Genomic DNA, 19,108 nt, shown 5'->3' with positions numbered 1-19,108 from the left:
ATCTCAGGGTCATGAGATCATGCCCTGAGCAAAATCAAGAGTCAAAGCTTAACTGACTGAGCCACCCAGGCGCCCCTAGTCAGAGAATGTGCTGTGGGAAAGAGGGCTTTTGAGTTCATCCTTGTAAAACATGTAAGAGATGGAAAGAAGAGAATTAAAGGCAGAAAAACTGTATGATTACTGATATGAAGAAAGGCCAGTGTGGGATGTGTAAGGAATCACTCCTTTTTGTCAGACTAGAGGACACTGGAGAAGACTGATGGGAAACCATGGCATGGAGAACCACAAAGACCAAAAAGCTAAACAATTTAGGCTAGATTCTTTTTTTTAAAATTTTTTAATGTTTATTTATTTTTGAGAGAGAAATAGACAGACTCAACCAGGGGAGGAGCAGAGAGAGGGAGACACAGAATCTGAAGCAGGCTTCAGGCTGTGAACTGTCAGCACAGAGCCCAATGCGGGGCTCAAACCCACGAACTATGAGATCACGACCTGAGCCGAAGTCGGACGCTTAACCAACTAAGACTCAGGAGCCCCAGTTTGGGCTAGATTCTATTAGTGCTGGGGAACAACTGAAGGTTTGGAGACAGAGGGTTTGTCTCAATTGAGCCGGGCTTCTGGAAGATTATCTTGGTTTGGTGGGTATCATGGAAAGCCTGAACTAGAGAAAAGGCAGGGGGCATAGAAATGAGGGATTCATCAAAAGTGACAAAATGTAGGATGAATGGGGCTTTACTGTTTATTAGATATGGACCACAAGGAAGAGGAAGGAAGGAAAGGTGTCAGTGACATTTTGATACTTGGCAGTGGGGAGGATGACACTGTCATTAATAGAAACAATAATGAAGGAGGAACAAGTGTGACAGGGATGATGGTTAAACTTCCTTCAGGCTAGAGTGTCTGTTGTAGGGTAAATTTTCAATAATAGAAGTTTACTGATCTCCAACTGTGCTGCTGAAGGTAACACTGCCTTTGTTTTCTCACAGACAATAACACTAGATCTTATAAGGGCATGCCTAATTGTACATTTTAATTGTAAATAATACTTTGTTCTCAATAGAGCAAAGCATAATTATGATACGAGAGTCTCTCTACATTGTGAGGGTTGAGAAGGGAAGATAAACTTCAACAAGTTGAGTTGAGGAAACTGAGTCTCCGAGAGGCTAAAGGACTCATTATTCAGGTCTCATGTTCAGTTAGTGGCAGAACAAAGACTAGAAGCAGTTCTCCTGAAGGCCAGTAGTGGATTGAGTTTCTTATTGGAGGGGAGAAGGCAAGAACAAGGCCTTGGAAAGTTGAGCTGTGGTGACCATTCTATGCTCATACTTCCAGTGTTTTGGTGGGTTTAATGTGGGAGGAAGAAGGCTATGTTCCCTTGTCTGCCAGTTGTGGTTTATAGGATATAGCATTCTCTTTAATATAAAACAGAAACTTTTGTCAAGTAATTGTTTACTGATATCCCTGTTCTTTTACTTGTTTTCTTTCATTATTTTTACTTCACAAGAATTAAAGCAACACAGTTATATAACTTACTATATCCACCTAGTCCTAGCTTTCTCTTAGACAGAACCATGTTAAGTGGAGGATAAAGATCTTTTCAGACTTCAGTTAAGCAAACATAAACTCTCTGCTTTTCCACATCCATTTTCAGAACTGTCCTATAAAACCTCTCCACTCTCCGTCTGACTGCCAGCTGGATATATATTGATGCTCAAGGCAATATTGAGAGCCATGTTGTTGAAGAGTCTCTGAGCCTGGATCCTTGAATGACTATGTGAAGAGGAACCCTCCTGTAGATTGGATGTTAAATGAGCAAGAAATAAATCTTCATTATGTTAAGGCACTGAAATTATAGGGCTTATTTATTTCAGCAGCTATCATAACCTTAGTTAGAACAGAGGATCTCTCTGTTACAGCTGGAGTGAATCGGACATTGTTTGACTATTTTCTGGTATTAAAAAATGCCATAGAAAAGTTTAAAGACAATGTCATTTGTCCTCTCTGATTTGTGACTTCCTTATTATATTTATTTAAAGTTAAACTCAGCCACCCCAGAAATGATAATGCTGTTGGCAATGCCTCATTCAATATGTTAATCATGAGAATACAGAATAAGTCCTTTGAAATTGGCTGTATCATATAAACATGCAGAATGTTTTTTAAAGGTGAGATAAAGAGATATCTATAAATAAAACACCTATGTCTCCCTTTCTGGAATTTCTTTTCATCCCTGAAAATGCAAAGCAGACCAGCCACCAATATATAGACTTTTGTAGAGAGGCAACATGGATACTGTCAAGATAAACCAGTTCTGTTAATGTGATTTCATACCCTCTGGAAAAAAATGTGTGTGTGTATATATATATATATACATATTGCCAACCTCCTAAAAGCTTAGAATCAAGTCATTTCTGATTTTATCCATGTATTTTAGTAGGCTACAGTGAAACTCAAAACCTTACAGAGAAATAAACCTTATTTCAGATTGAAGGAATTTCAGCGGTTGAGGAAAGTTCAAGCCAGATCCACTGCAGTTTAAATCCAATTTTTTTTCCTTTGAGTAGAATATATTATCGAGAATAAATGTGCTTCAAACCAGTTCTTAGGTATTATGTTGCTTATAGAGTCCAAGGCGTATAGAAGGTGTATAGAAGCTAAAAGCTCCTCCTTAAAAATAATTCAGTTACTCTTGTCGCCTCAAGGTAATCATTGTTGCACTATATGCTAACTAATTTGGATGTAAATTAAAAAAATAAAATTGAAAAACAAAGATAAAGTGCGAACTTGTAAACATGATGTATACGTCCTTCTTGTTCAGGCCCCTGTTTCCCTCTCTACTGTGTGCTCTGACCACTGCAGCTTCCATTCCGTGCACCAGCCACTCTTGAGTCCCTTCCCCTTCCTCAGTGTGCATGTGGTGCTGTCTTTGCCTCCAGCCTTCGCACATACGGTTCCCACTGCCAAGTACCCACCTCCCCCCTACCAACTCCTTTTCCTTAGCTTACTTCTATTCAGTCCTGAAGTCTCTGGTTAGATGTCATTTCTGCCCTGTAGCCTATCCTGAATGCTCTCCGTGGGCAGGTTAGGTGAGCTTCCCGTCTCTGCCATCAGTACTTTATCAGAACACTCCACACATGATTGTATGACTGAAGTTCAGTGGTTGGTGTCCTTTATACTGCAGTCTCGGTAAGTTCCGGGTGGCTTGTTTAATGACATGAAACCTAGTGCCTAATCTAATGCATGAAGCATAGTAGGCGGGACGCTATATTAAATGAATGTTGCTGAATCTAGAATAGCTCTCATCTGGAGTTCTAGTCAACCACAACACATAGAAGATGATGCTACTGGCCCACCAACCAAAGGACACTTATCTGGAATAACCTGATTCTCCAGGATCACTCGAGGCCAAAATAACTGAAGTGGTAAAAGCGTTAAGCATAAAGCATGGTTTTCCTTTGTACAGTAAATAACTATCTTCAGTGGCCAAATTCATGCCCCTTAGCTCATTATTCTTAAGCTCTAACTGAAGTAGGGTTATAGAGACTGACTCTGTAAATGATCCCAAAGGGTATAAACAAAATTCAAAAAACAAACCTTTCTCTGATTTTGATCGTTTAAGCTTGCAAATCTGTTCCTTGTAATCTGGAAATGCAGGAAAAACAACCCAGCAGCAGCAGACCAGACCCTGCTCCTCTGCCCATCACTGTTCAGCAGCTCACCCACTGATTTGGAAATTCCTCTTTGAACTAACATTTGATTTGCTCCAGAGTATCTCTGAGCTCGTACACTTTGCCCTCTCTCAACGGTTGTTCTTGACATTAATCTCCCTGCCCCCCATCTTCATCATGGTCTTGTATTTCTAATCATCATCTTCCACTATCACCTTCTTGCCTCAAGCTTCACTTTTGCCTTATTAAAGTCAGTGTCAAACCAAGCTGTCTTCCACATAGCCTGGTCTGAGGTGCTGCCAGTCCCACTGCCATTATCGATGCTCCTGGCTGGCTCTAGGCCCCCGCGTTTGGTTCTAAATCCAGGAGGATTTAGAGCATACAAGTATGGGAGAGGGCTCAGTGGGGAGAGGAAATGTTTACCTATTACTGTTTCTCTGGCACACAAGAAATAGCTGAACCAGAGAGGCTTTAAGAAAATGGCAGCGTGGCAGGTGGGATTCCTCTAAGGTCACAGACTGATGCAGAAACAGAGAAGCCCTCAGGTCTACAACATAGCACCCTCGGTTCACCAGTGCATTCTCTGCCGTAGGAATGGATGAAGGCTTTTGCAAGGGGTGTTTGCTGGGGTCAGCCTACCACAAAGAATTGTTGAGAGTCTTCCGGACAATAGAGGGAATTTTTCAACCAAAAGCGCAGATGCTTCCGGTTTATTTACACTAATGTTAAACACGCAAATGCCCAGCAACCCGTGGCTACTTCCTTACCTTGTGTAACTGATAATACTGGAAGGCACCGATTCCACCTTGCTCCTCTGCAGTCCAGAGCACCAAACGCAGAGTCCTCTTGGGTCGCAACCCTGGGAAAAATAATAAAATAAAACAAGTGATCCTTCAGGTGATTTAAAATTTTTTAAAAATGGCAAGGCCCCTCATCTGCATTCTGGAGACAGGAGGAACTCAGAGGCACGCGTAGTCATCTCTTGCTGATGTGGCTGCCTGATTCAGAGTGTGGCTGACACAGCAAAGAAGCGCCCTCAGGGCTGATCTCCAGGGCAGGCTAATGGAGAAAGGGGTTGTACAAATGCTGCCTGCAGGCCAGAAGTGAGAGCCTCTAATCATATCCTGAATGGACAACCTGCCCAGCAGGACCCAGTGGAAGGCCAGGGTCAGTGGAATGTTAGATTGCATAGAGAAGATGCAGTCAGCAGGACTCTAGGCAGATCAGGGAGTCTTCCAATGACTAACTGAAACCCAATCATTTGGCTCTGCTGCAAGATCAGGTGTGAAGGGGGTTGCTCCTTAGTCTAAATCCACAAGCTGTCTGTGCTATCCTCAGTGACATGATGGCTGCAGAGCAGATACCGCGTTAATGGTTACCCACGGTCATTTTCCTTTACTATTTGGAAATACAAGGTCATTCGCTTCAGGTCAATGAAAATGAATTGCATGCAGATGACATTTTATTTACCTTATTGCTTCACAAACAGCTCAGTGACAATTTCATCGACTTGGGAAATACAAATTTCTGTCTTGGAGTTATTAAAGATCTGGCACATCTAGGACCATTTTTCAGTGACAGTGTCTGCTCAGTAAAAGTTAACTACAAGGATATCTGTTTTCCAAACTTGAAAAAATGGGAACGCAATATGCTAAAAGTCTCATTTTGTGACCAAGAATTAAAACCTGTTCCGATTTGGACCTTCTAATATCATTTGAGAGAAATAACCGTGACAGAACAAGAAGCTGGGCTTGACTCTTATTAAGAGGATCTATGCGCCTGCCTCACCACAGGGGAGCCACAGGGAAGGACTTTGAGGGGCACTGAGACGGGCACGCTACAAATCTCCAGTGTAACCACACAAGTGCTGCCACCCAGGCATGCGGCCTTCGAGGGAACAGCCTGGCCAGCTGCAGCCAGGATGATAAATGCTCCTGGGGAAGGGAGACGGCACCTGCCTCCTCCTGGCCCCAACAAGTATTCTCCTTTCATAAGCCTAGTGCTAAGGAGCTGACTGGGCACTACATTTTCCACTAAATTGAATATTGTTGTGAAGCCACTTTACACTCGAGCATTTTAACATAATAAAAAGAATACAGGCTTAGCATGTAGGCTGACCTGAGTTCCCATTAAAGCCTGGGCGAGCAGTGTCTATATTCAATTGCTCAGAAAATGCCACTGCTGTGTTCTTCTAAGTCCATCGAGAGCCCAGCTTCTCACCTCTGCTAGCGTGGTGGTCAGAGCCCCACCTCCTTCTGCCCAAGCTACTCCTCCTGCAGCCAGACGGCCCCTGTAAAACTGAAACTGGGTCATGTCATTTCTCTGCTCAAAACCTCCAACAGCCAGAATGTAAGCTTCTGGAAGACAAGGTTAAGCTTGTTGATTCACTGTGATGCCCTCAGTGCCCAACCTGCTTGGCACACCTTGGGTACCCAATAAATCGGTAAGGAACGGATAAATGAATCCAAACCTTGGGGTGTCACTTAGAATAAAATTCAAAGCCTTCCACCGCTTTCTCAGCCTCATCTCCTAAAACTCTCCAGCTAGCTCACTCTCAGGCAAGCTGTTACAGTTGAAAACGGCAGGCAGAGCTGGTGAACCCTGCTATCATTAGGCACTAGCTGTGCAACCACTGGGAAATCGATCTACCTGAACTTCAGCCACCTTATCTGAAAAGTGGAGAGAATACTATATGCCTATCCCATAACTCTTTCATGGGATGGTTGTGAGGATGAAATGAAATGTGATAATGTATGGAAGACAATTCTGTGCTTGGCATGTGGCAGACATTTAATAAATGAACTATGAAACTTCATAATGGGTATCTAGGCACAGAATGCACACTTGTACCCTTAGAGAGAAGGGGCATCTAAATACTCAGACAGCAAGTTCTTTCAAAGGCATTCAGGTGCCTGCTGACAAGGAATCCTGAAGTGCCCACTGCCTGCTCCAGAGTCAAACTAGCCTCTCACATTCAAAGCACAAACGTCAACCATTGCGGGAAGAAGTCTAACTGGTATATCTAAAGATCACAACCTTTGGTTTTGCTAAAAGAAATGTGCTTAATGTCACTTTAAATCAAATGACACTTTGCTTGCAACATAGAAAAAATAGGAGAGGATAAAGTACTACAAGTAAAAATTCTGAACATTTGTTAATCCATAAAAAGGAAAAAAAAAATTTTCTTTTCACATTATCTCTGCACCTACCAGCAAAACAGTACCAAATTACTAAAATGATGGAATTCTCTAAATAAGGATAAAAGGACAGTTAGCACAGGTTAGAAAAAATCATTTTTTTAAAAGCAAATGCCTTGAATATCCCTATAGATTTGGCGTTCCACCTGAAAATCATTATTGTACGGTATTAGTCTCCTTCCCATTTCAAATCGGCCAGATGGCCAATGATATTATATTAAGATAATAAAGAAGTAATCAGTCGAAATGAGGAATGGTAGGGCCTCCAAACAACAGGAGCATAGCTGTTGATGTAAAGCTGGCTCTAAAAAGACACACGGAGCCTCATTCAAGCCCCTGAGAAAGCAGCTCAGTTCCCGTCAGCACGGAACACCAGGGCCTGCCCCAAGTTCAAAGTGAAGGGCCAGACAGAAGAGGTTAGGAAAGCAGTGGTAAGCACATGGCCTGACTGAGCTCCAAAGTCTCTACTCTGATATTCTGGCTGTCTCTAAACCTAAGACAAATGCGTGACTTCATTCAATGACTGGACTCTGCTCCTAGTGTGGGGTTTGGACCCCCAAGCCACCCGAGTCCGCAGACAGGGAATGCGGGGCCTGGAAAGAGGCTGGCCATGAATCTGAGTAAGTATTGTTTGAGTCCCTGCCCTGCTACTTCCGTCTCCGTGACTTCAGACTAGTTACCTGATCTCTCTGGGCCTCAGTTTCTTCATCTGTACAGTAAGGAAAATGGTCATTGCCTCATAGGATTGTTAAGAAAATTAAAATGAGACGAGGAAAATATGTATCAAGCATGGTCCCTGGCACATAGTAGGTTTTTAAGAATTGTTAGTTAGCTTCTTTCTGTATGATTGCCCACAACTTCTTAGTCTGGGCCAGTAATCTCCAGGGAGATCTTGTGGGAAAGCCAGGAAAGAGGCACAGTCCTCATTCCTCATCCTTAGGAACCGGAGAATATCTCTGTTTATTCAGAGTGTGTACTCAGCCAGTGGAAAAACTTCATCTAACTTGTAGAAAAATGCATACCCTCTTTCAGTGTGGAATGCTTCCTCAACACAACATAGAGCATATCCAAATCTAAGTAAAGACAGGAATGGGTTCCTCACTTCTTAAAAGTAAGGGTTAACCGGAATTGTTAGTTTCTGAATAAAGTCAAAGAACTGGAAAAATATGAAAACTGAATAAAGCTGATATAAGAATATCTGTTTATCATTTTTCTTTTTCTTTTTTTTAAATTAATTTTTATTTTTTTTTAATTTAAATTTAAGTTAATTAACATACAGTGTAGTCTTGGCTTCAGGAGTAGAACCCAGTGTTTCATCTCTTACATAAGACACTCAGTGCTCATCCAACAGGTGCCCTCCTTAATGCCCGTCACCCATTTAACCCATCCCCCTCACCCACCTCCCTACCAGCAGCCCTCAGCTTGTTCTCTGAATTTAAGAGTCTCTTATGGTGTGCCTCCCTCTCTGTTTTTTATCTTACTTTTCCTTCCTTGTGCATCTCAAATCCAAACTAGATTTAAAAGCTAAGAAAGAATTCTAAGTATATAAAATAACCACCACAACAATAAAGCAAGATCACCCATAGCAAGACAACATAGTGATATGAACTAGTATGTAGGGGTATGATTTTGTAGACATGGGGTAAACAAATAGCTCAATATCATCCTGACTCACAACCCTGGCCCTGGCACAGCACTGGCCCCAGGTAAGCACAGGAAAGAAAGTCTTACAAATGGAGGTGAGTGGTAGGACTCTGGTCTCAGCGGTCTAGGAGTCAGGTGTCATTGAGGTTTTGTCAGAAGACAGGCAACTCATTCCCCTTTGGATGTACAGAAACTTCTCAGAGATTTCTCACCCTCCTGGAATTTCTGTTAAGAACTCCAGATAGCATAGCACACATTTTACAGCATATGGTTTCCCTCTTAAAAAAACATAAAGTGCTGATATTGTGTCAGAATGTTGTCTTGTTTATGAAATACGATATACATGCATTTTCACTTTCATTTTTACTGAGGAAAATAATAATGCAAATGGGAAAATAGTACCTAGGAGAAAAGGTAAAAACCATCTGGTGGAGTTTGTTTTTCATTCTTATCAAACCTGGAGATGAGAAGGCTGAGAGGTGACTTTCATTAAACTGATCAGTTGAAAGGTCAGTTGACTGTCCTACACTTGCACCAAGTGGGGCAAAGCAAAATCAACTCACATTAATCCAACCTTGTAGATAGCTTTCCCGTATCAGGAGTTCTAAAGAATGCTACTTGTTAACAATATGTGTCGACTCAAATGTTCACTTACTGCTCAGTTTCAATCCCTCCGAAACTATGGGTGAGTACTGTTCTCCCTTCTTTGACCTAACTTTGCAGAGAAAACACAACTTTCTTTTAGAGTAAATGCTGTATACCTATCTTCCATATAAATGCACTAGTTCATAAATAGACTTGTTGCCCAGCTCTCTTTTATCAATAGTTCAGGAGAGTGCTTACATTTAGAGATTTCTACCCCTGCAATAAACTTAATTAACATAATATCTGAGTTATAAGATAAATGGCACATTAGCATCTAAATTGAATGAGAAGAGGCTGTAAGCATAGTGGTTAAACAGATGGATTTGGTGGTCAAGACCTATTTCCACCTTATGCAAGTTACATAATTTGTCATATGGTATATAAGCACATTATCATTTTTTTTTTTGTTTTTTTTTTTAATAGGGTCATTGTTGAACACAGATTATTTTAGTGAAATAAACTATAGCTACTTCTCTTTATAGGCAGGAACAGAAAATCACTTTGAAGATCTTTTGTTCTTGGAAAAATCATTTGGTGTCTTAGTTATGTAAATATGAAGCAATTAGGCACTTTTGGGGGGTCTTGGGGCAGGGCAATAACCTGGTTTTTTTTTTAAGTTTTTTTTTTGTTTTAATGTTTATTTTTGAGAGAGAGAGAGAGTGCTAGTAGGCTGAAGCAGAGTCCAGGCTCCAAGCTGTCAGCACAGAGCCCAGTGTGGGGCTAGAACCCACAAACCGTGAGATCATGACCTGAGCTAAAGTCAGAGGCTTAACCAACTGAGCCACTCAGGCACCCCCTAACCTGATTTTTATATTCCATCTTGTATATTCCATCTACCTCTGAGTCATCTAGAGGAAATGGACACTGGGCAGGAGGCAAATCGGTGTGTAAAAGGAGCCTAGGGCCTTCTGGGAGGAAAGCCCCAGTGTCCTCACCCACCTCCTTGGATTGGGGGTTGGGGACGAGAGACCTGTTGGGTCAGGGTGACAATGACTAAGGTCCTGGGACACAGAAAGTCCTGGAAACAACTGAAATGAAGTGACCTGATGAAGGGAGAAGTCTGGGCTGGTGACTCAACACAGGTGACTGAGCTGGTGACTCAACCCAGGGCTCTAGGGAAAGGGCTGATTCCAGCCTAGCATGTGGCCAACTCCGGATCCTCCAGATCCAGCCACCCTGGCACAGAGGTTATGGTTTAGGGAGTAATAGCTGAAGATGAGAATGTAAACAAAGAGTTGCAATCCTGTTGCCCAAAATGAGCACCGCTGTGACTCAGGGGTACAAACAATGCCACGCACAGCAGTCACAGGTGGCTCCAGCTGCAGGTTTTGGGGGGGAGACTGGCCTATTCGGCCCACGTAAAGTCCTGGGATTAATGGACAATCTGGAGGTGGCGGGAGGGACCTCAAAAGGAGATAATAGACTTCCTGCTAATAAGGACTGTGGAGGCTTGAATGATTAACTGTAAAGGCGATTAAAGAGATGTGATCATATTTATAACCTGTGTTTGTGGAACGGGTCATAACAGTTATAATTTCCATAATTCAAAAGGAACAGTCCTACCTCATTATAATGATTAGGATTCTATTAGCCAGGAAAATCACAATTAATCATTGCTGAAGCAAAAGCACAGTGACTACCAGTGCGTGAAGGCCATTTCTGGCCCTAACCCAGTTTCTCACCCTCATCTCCTGCTTCTGCCTCTCCTCCTAAGCTCCAGCTACATCACATTTCCTATCCGTCCCTGAACATGCCATGCTGGCTCAGATATTTGGTTCTTTGTATATCTTCTTCCTATCTAGAATGCCACTGCACTTTTTCCATCTGGCAAACTCCTATTCACTCAACAAAGCCCATCTCTAATTTTACTTTCTTTGGGAAAGCTCCCCTAACTCTAGGGCAAAGTTGGCTACTCCTTTCTCAATGTTCCTCTAGAACTTCATCCGTACCTCTCTTTTCACTTTCAACCACATTTAAAGGACATTAATTTTCTGAGACTGACACATTTCTGTTTTTCATAATCCTGGTCCAGATTTAACAAGTGCTGAATAAATGCTTATTGGCTGACTGACTGAATGAATGAATGCCTACTTACATTTATATAAATATAAATAAAAGCTACTGCCTTTTCATTTAATCTAAAGCATATTAGTGCCTCCTGGCTTCACAGAAAGTTGGTAAGATATGCTCTTTTTTTGAAACCAAAGCCCAAATAACACGGGTAAAACCACCGCAGTTGTCCAGATAATCAGATGTGCTTCAACTTCAACAGGAGCCTCAGTTGCGATTGCATTTACTTATTTTTGCAGCACAGGTGGGTCTAGTCAAAATTTAGTACAACAACTTTTGTCGAAGAAGTCATTAAATCAATGCATTATGGTCAACAGAAATCTTTCCAGCAGCTAACTGTATTAAATTATAGGTATTTGCATTTTGAACTCCGACAGTTCTCTTTAATTTTTTACCAGATATTTGTTCTGATTATAAAGACAATATATATCCTTTTAAAAACTGAACTAAGAAAAACAATGAACAAGTGGAAACAAATAACCTCTAAGCATATTGCTATATTTCCTTATAAATTTTGTATGCAAGTATGTGTACATGCAAACTGTGATATTTTATATATAGTTTTATACTACTTTTTCCACTCAAAATCATGGCATACATGGCCTTTATCTTCTATAATTAATAATCAAAGAAATTATTCTTAATTGTTTTAGCTATTCCCTTATTATTGGATGCTTAAGATATTTATCCTTAGGACAAGTTATTAAAAGTAGAAATACCAAATCTAAATAATATAAACATTTTTAAGGAGCTTGAGACATGTCACTAGTGTCCTAAAGAAATGTTACCAATTTATATTCCCACCAGCAGTGTGTAGGAATATTCGCTTCTACTTAGTGTGGAATTTTAATCCTATCTCCTTTGTTTTGATACATTCTATTCATTTTCAGCCCTAATAATCACACAAACACACACTGAAACTGTAGTGTTTTTTTTTTAACTTTATCGAGACAAATGTTAAGTTTATTTCTGATGCTTGACTAGAGTTAAAATATGTGAATTGATTTTTCTTATTTAAATCGCCTGATAGTAGGGCTTTTTCATCAGTATATTTCCAGGATTATGTTAGCATCATGTAGGGATCACAAGTCTGATCTAGTTGGCATCTTTAAACATACTATTTCTTTTTCCCTATCATTATTTCGAGTGTTCTTATCTGCAAGGAGAAATTGAGAAGCCTGGTTAATGATAGATTTGAACTCTGAATCACATTTCTGTTAAGAGCTCTACCTTGCAAAAACATCCAAATGCGGAAGAGTTAAACACAAAGTACGATGTCTGAAAAAATGATGGTAAATCAAGTACAAGTACTGAGACTTCTCTTACAAATTCACAGTCAGCAATATAGTTCTTTAAATTTTATTTCTTGTGAAGATGGCGCTGTGTGAGAAGAACGAAACTGTTTATGCTTGAATCAGGGGTTATCAGAAAGTAATACATCTGCAACAAGCAACGGAGAGGAGGAAATTTCCAGGCTCCCCCTTCAAGACGAAGCAGCAGACATGAAGCGCAAGTTGTTTATATGCAAGGGCGTCATGAAGCTGCTTCTGGGAACTCTTGCAAGTGCTCCTCTCTAGGGTTATGGTCAGGGGGTTTTCTCGTCAGTTCTTTGTGTATAAAATTAGTTATGAGGTCGCCCAAATTTGTTTTTGACCAATAATTAACCACACTTTTTGTTCTTGGTTTCATCTAAGTTTGGGTTTTCAGGCCGGAACACATTCGGTAGGGTCAACACATTGTTTGAAATCAGTTTTGAGCAACAACAAAACCCCCATCCTTCTCGAGCACTGCTCCGTTCTTGGCTCCCAAAGTGATCACTCAGTGTTCTTGCTGAGGACAAACCTCATCATTGGAAGCACAGGATCATCAAAATGTCCCCTCCTTTCCATTCCCACTGCAGATACCATACTTTAAGCCCTCTGAATCACTGCAATCACAAACTGTTGCCTCCAATCCACTCTGTAAAGCTGCCGCAGATTCATCTTTTTAAAATAGTGCTTTGAACATGTCACTGGCTGCATGAAAATATGTAATCAGTCCTTACTATCTGCAGCAGTAGTCTGCCTCCAAACTTTTTTGAATATGCATCTCTGTAAGCGATGCAATTTTGAGCACGCATTAACACATGTGTATGTTTACGCGTAAATGACACATATGCAATATTGTCAAACACTTAATATATTAATGAAAGTATTTCTTTTTTTAGATAAGGAATAAATATTTTCCCATACCCAAATGATGATCCTACATAGTTCCTGGCTTCAGAGACCACTGGTCTATAACGTAGAGCCCATAGGCATTAGAATGGCATTTGAGGCTTTATACAGACTAGTTCCAATCTGCCTCTAGACTTACCTCCAACTACTCTAGTTTCCAAAGCCTCAATTCCAGAGAAATCAGTCTCTTCATTTTCTTCCCATCTCTGTGCTTTTCCTCATAACCCTTATCCTACCCCATCTGCCCCTCCTTTTTTTCTTGACTTAACCAATGTCCCAAACATCTTATAAGACCCAGCTCCAATTCCTCCTGCTCCACTCTCTCCTTCCTCTGAACTGCAAAACTGTTATTTTCTGCTCTACGCATTTGGCAAGTGGTCACAATTAGTGTACTTTCTGCTTTGGGTTTCCACATGCAGCTCCTGGTAAATCAAAGAGCTCTATATGTTGAATGGATTAACACACTTAATAGAAATGGTTGTAAGTTACAATGAGATGGATAGAGATTAGATCTATAAAAAGAACTTTTGGACAGAGTATTTTTAAACATTAAATCAATTATCAGTTCCATTTGCCTAAGGGAAAGTAAAACTTGGAAATAAGGCGGGGAACATGGAAGGAGGCTGGAATCTCTGAACCTCTGTTAGAGCTAGAATATTATAGTTGATGCCTCTGCAGATACTGAACCCATCCACAGGGACATGGGACTGGCATTTTCTCAAGAGAAGTGCTTGGCCTTCCAAGAGATGTGCTGTTTATCTCAAACATTTTCATTCCTCAGTTAGGGAAAGCGTGAGACACATTTGTATTCTCCAGATAAAAGAAACCTCAGAGCAAACTCAGGGGTGTTTACATGAAATTTCAATGCTTCAAAATTTATGAACCTTACACTGCCAAGGAAATAGACTATCTGACCCTTATGGAGCTTTTGCTTTTCCAGGTCATTGTGCCACATCTTATGTATAACCACTATTAGGGTAAGAAAGAAATTTTATATAGTCTGTTCAAAGTATTTATAGGAGCTTGGAAAAATTTACTTTAGCTCTCAGGGGAATGCCATCTTAGAAAGATTCCCCAGGTTTATCTGCTGTTCCTCCTAGGGCTGAGCTTACAGGGGTATGCTTGGTGTCTGTGAACACTCCACTTCTGAAATGAAACCAAACCCATGCAGTTATGTGCTTAGTGTGGGAAGGAATGCGATGCCTCCATTCTTAGAACTTTTCCCAGGACCCCTGTCCTCAAACCTTAAAATCAAACTACTAGATTTTTTTCCCACTGTGTAGACACTAATATTTCAAGAACATTATTTCCTGTCATTTCCACATTTTACACTTGTTAAAACATGTCATTGCTGTCCATCTTTCGATGCATGAGCATACATTTAAGAATTCTAGTCCATAAAGGAAGAAACCAAAATTCTGTCACAGGAGAAGTGGACATACAAATCAATAAATACTTGGACTAACTGTGCAGAAATCAAAAAGCTTAAATGGTATAATCAAAGCTACTCAAAATATCAGACTCACTCATTCAACAACTATTCCTGGCCCAGGAACTGAGGGATTTAGGGCTGGAGAGGACATTCATGCTCTCTGGAGTCATGGAATCTAAACTTACAATCTAGAAGACAAAGAGAGTAAGAAACTCCTACATTATTCTTATCACTACTGCCATCACTATCATTGTTGTAGGCACTTGTAATTCATCTAAAAAAATTAACTTATCATTGCTCTGCATGGAGAATGAGGTTACTCCAGAGAGAGAGACTTGCACTGGCTTCACAAATTGGAACTGGGACATAGGGCAGAAAGGTAATGAAGGAAAGAATTAGATGAGAGCAACCATATAGTGGTACAGCATTTACAGCATCCCTCATATGATTTTAGAGATGGTCAGCACTCAGTGCAAGCTGGGAGAGACAGGACCAAGGTTTACTGGGCACTCAGTACTGTCCCAGACACTATGCTGTTTCCAGATAATATCTCATATAATTTTAGAAACATTGCCCCATTTAATTCTGCAAAGCAAGTAATACTGCCTTCCCCTTTTACAAATAATGAAAGTGACAGGTATAGAAATTAAGTCACTTGCCAAGACTATATAGCTAATAAATGGCAGAGCTGGGATTCTAACTGGGACTGCCAGATGCCCAACCTATGCTTTTTTTTTTTTAAGGTTTTATTTATTTTTGAGACAGAGAGAGACAGAGCATGAATGGGGGAGGGGCAGAGAGAGAGGGAGACACAGAATCGGAAGCAGGCTCCAGGCTCTGAGCCATCAGCCCAGAGCCCGACGCAGGGCTCGAACTTACGGACCGCGAGATCGTGACCTGAGCTGAAGTCGGACGCTCAACCGACTGAGCCATCCAGGCGCCCCCAACCTATGCTTTTAACTACATCAGATCTCTGCCTTCCCAAGCAATAAGTTGCATGGGAAGATCTGACCAGTCATGTACCTTCTTCTGTCTTTTTTTTTTTTAGGTAAAACTCTAGCTTCTTCTGTCTGTTTTTAGGTGAAACTCTCACATTAGAGAGTATAATCTCATGAAGCTACTGTTTCCCTTCCCATTACTCAAAGGTCTGTATTAGCACCTTCAAATTCCATATAAAACTGCCCAATTTCAAAGAGACAAAGTGGCAAGAATATAGCCTGTAGACCATAGACTGGTCAGTAGGGTTGAGAGCTGGGACCAGTGCAAAGAAAGAAATGTTCTAGGCAGATGGAGATAAGCAAGCAGACCCTATGACCTTCAAAAGTTGAACCACACTGGAATTTCATATTTATTAACAGGAATGACAAAAGTCTTGAACTGCTGGGTCTGAAAATCATCACTAACTTGAAATAAGTAGGAAACAGAGAAGGAAAATAACATTTTCTATATAGGTTGCTGAAGACTCATTGGTATTTTGGGAACCTGAGCTCCAGAAATAATAAAATTGAATCTAAAAAAATTATAAGCCTAGCATCCATTTAGACAAATCAACAAAGTGCATTTTCTGCACACAAAAAAATCACAGGTCTGAAAAATCAGGAAAATATTACTGTCAAGATTATTGTAGAAAAGAAGCTCCAAATGCAAATATATTAATTTTTATGTCAACAATAAATCCATTAGAAAAACATAACTCATAAGGACATAGCAGGGGTTTTAAGTTCTCCTATGGAAAAATGATTTTTTAAACATCAGGTTTTCACTGCTCTCTGCAGAGGGAGATTATACCAGAGGGACAGTCATAATTGAGTTTAGGAATAGATCTGGAGGAGGGCAGAAAGGTGATCAAAGCACAGATTGGTGGAGAGCAATTACATAACAGTGAAAGTATTTACAGTTCCACTGATGCTGTATTAGAGACAGCTGGCCAACTGGTGGGGAGGTGAGGCTGGGGAGAGAAGGGAGCAGGATTTATTGGGTACTTACCACTATGCCAGACACTGTGGTAAGTTCTTTCCAGACGTTATCTCACTTAACTTTCACAACAATCCTTTAATACCTGGAGTATTACAATAACTGGGGGTATTATCCCCAAGTTACAGATAAGGAAACAAAGACTAAAAGAATGTTAAGTGATTTGCACAACTTCACAGAGCTAGTAGGTGCTATAGGCTGAGTATGAATCCAGATTTTCTTCTACCCTAGTGTCTATGCCTTTTCAATCAGAGACCACCCTGATTCAGGTCCCTATACATCGAGAACATTCTTGGACATACAAAAGACAAAAATAAGGCAAATACTAAAGACATTACCACAGAGGCTGAACTTCAATAACAATGTGAAAGTAACTGAGCTGCTTTCTAATGAACGTCTCACCACGCTGACCACGTCCTGAATCATCAATGTTAAGTCGCAAGGTGTCACTACCGAGGACAGCACTTGTTTTCAAGTCTTCCTATTCATTTCCACCAGGACCCCACCTTCTAACCTCTCCTCAAGTTTTTAGTGCAATCTTAGCCAGGAAAATAAGGATTGAGATAAACACCATGTTAGGGAAGGAAAAGAAGCAGAATGAAGATAGACACAAAGCACGACACAGAAAATCAACTACCGCTAGCCTGTGACTTGTAGAAATCACAGAAATCACACAAATCCCACTGTGAGCTGCTGGCCTTGAGGCACCGCCATCGTCGTTCTCCCACACAGCACTCTGCTCAAAGTCATCCCCTTCTATGAGAACTTAGCAGGGCTTACTCTCTCACTGGCTTGACCAGGGCATGAGTGAAAGAAGGAAAGAAAGGAAGGAAGGAAAATGAATGAGAAATTAAGAAGATCCAGAGAGAAAAATGACTAGGACATTGAAGACATAGCTATGATGTAAGTGATGAAACCTGTTTCTGTTTAAAGAATAAACAGAATAAGGAACATTTTCCCTCCAATAGATAAGTAACTCCTTAAACAGAAACTGGTGACCATAAACAGCACTGACACAAACTCAAGAAAAGATGTGGACACCTTACTCTGTCTCTTCCTATACCTCTTGCCAACAGCCCCTTGGTTGGGGAAGTGGTCAGCAAACCATACTTGCTCCTTAGGCCCCGCATCTACCCTCTACAATAAGGAAAAACCAGAGGTGGCATGGGGGAGATGAAGTGGAGAGTATCTGAGACCAAGTAGAAAGAATGCTGGAACATATCCAACACAGAATCCAAAAATCCAAGGAGGAAGGTGCCCATCTGGCCTGGCTCTCTGAGGCATCAGAAGGAGCACTGTGGTTTCTAGACACTAGCACAGTGCACGTGTAGATGGAGGGCAAGAGCTCAGGGACTGATCTGCTGGGGCCAAGTGACTGGCCGTGTAGAGGCTGCCAAGGCACAGTGACTGAGCGGGTTCTACCTTGTGTGGTAAAGAGGCATTGTGCATAGGACCAGATGGTCTCCAAGGCCAAGGGACATGGGAAGGACAGTGCATGGCCCAGACTTCAGACCCAACAAAGTCATCATGTGAAGAAGCAGTCATGAGAGAAATACAAACCAGAAAGACTTCCATGGTGTCATGCCGATCCTGACATGGATAGGAGAACACTAACTACATAATAGAGATGTTTGCTAATGAGGTTCAGTAAAAGGAAAGCTAGCATTTTTATTGAGTGCCTATTATATGCATTAGTTCCTTTGATTCTTCTCAATAGATTTTCACCATAACACAATGATGTCAGTATTATTATTTTTCCATTTCAACAGATTAGAAACGGAGGCTGAAGGAGGTGAAGCAACTCACTCCTGGTCACTTACAGTCATCACCCCTTGTCCACAGGGGATACGGTCCAAGACCCCTGGTGGATGCCTGAAACCACAGATAGCACTGAATCCTATATGTACTGTTTTTTTCCTATATGTACATACCTATGATAAAGTTTAATTCATAAATTAGGTGCAGTAAGAGATTTAGCAACAATAACTGATAGTAAGATAGAAAAATAAAGCAATACACAGTAACGAAAGTTATGTGAATGTGGTCTCTCAAAATATCTCGTTGTACTGTGTTCATCCTTCTTGTGATGATGTGTGATGACAAGATGCCTACGTGATGAGATGAAGTGAGGTGAATGAGGTAGGCCCTGTGACTGCAGAATTGGGCTAATACTAGCCTTCTGACAATACTCTGCTTCTGGACTGTGGTTGATGGTGGGTAACTGAAACCATGGAAAGTGAGATGTCAGACAAGGCGGGGGAT

At 41.0% G+C, this 19,108-nt stretch overlaps 1 protein-coding gene across 3 annotated transcripts in view; it reads right to left on the bottom strand.

The window, feature by feature from the left end:
* The window catches only part of CPQ (carboxypeptidase Q), a 342,815-nt gene that overhangs the window by 97,343 nt on the left and 226,364 nt on the right, over positions 1-19,108 (bottom strand). For all 3 annotated transcript variants that reach the window (XM_042923470.1, XM_042923471.1, XM_042923472.1), the window contains exon 5: positions 4,436-4,527. In XM_042923470.1, the coding sequence (XP_042779404.1) occupies positions 4,436-4,527 (92 nt within the window). The remainder of the gene's footprint in view (positions 1-4,435; positions 4,528-19,108) is intronic.

This window comes from Panthera leo, chromosome F2, assembly GCF_018350215.1.
Source record: "Panthera leo isolate Ple1 chromosome F2, P.leo_Ple1_pat1.1, whole genome shotgun sequence".
In the NCBI taxonomy this organism is placed as follows: Eukaryota; Metazoa; Chordata; class Mammalia; order Carnivora; family Felidae; genus Panthera; species Panthera leo.
Note: the sequence above shows the minus strand (reverse complement) of the source record. Positions and strands in the feature narration are given on the sequence as shown.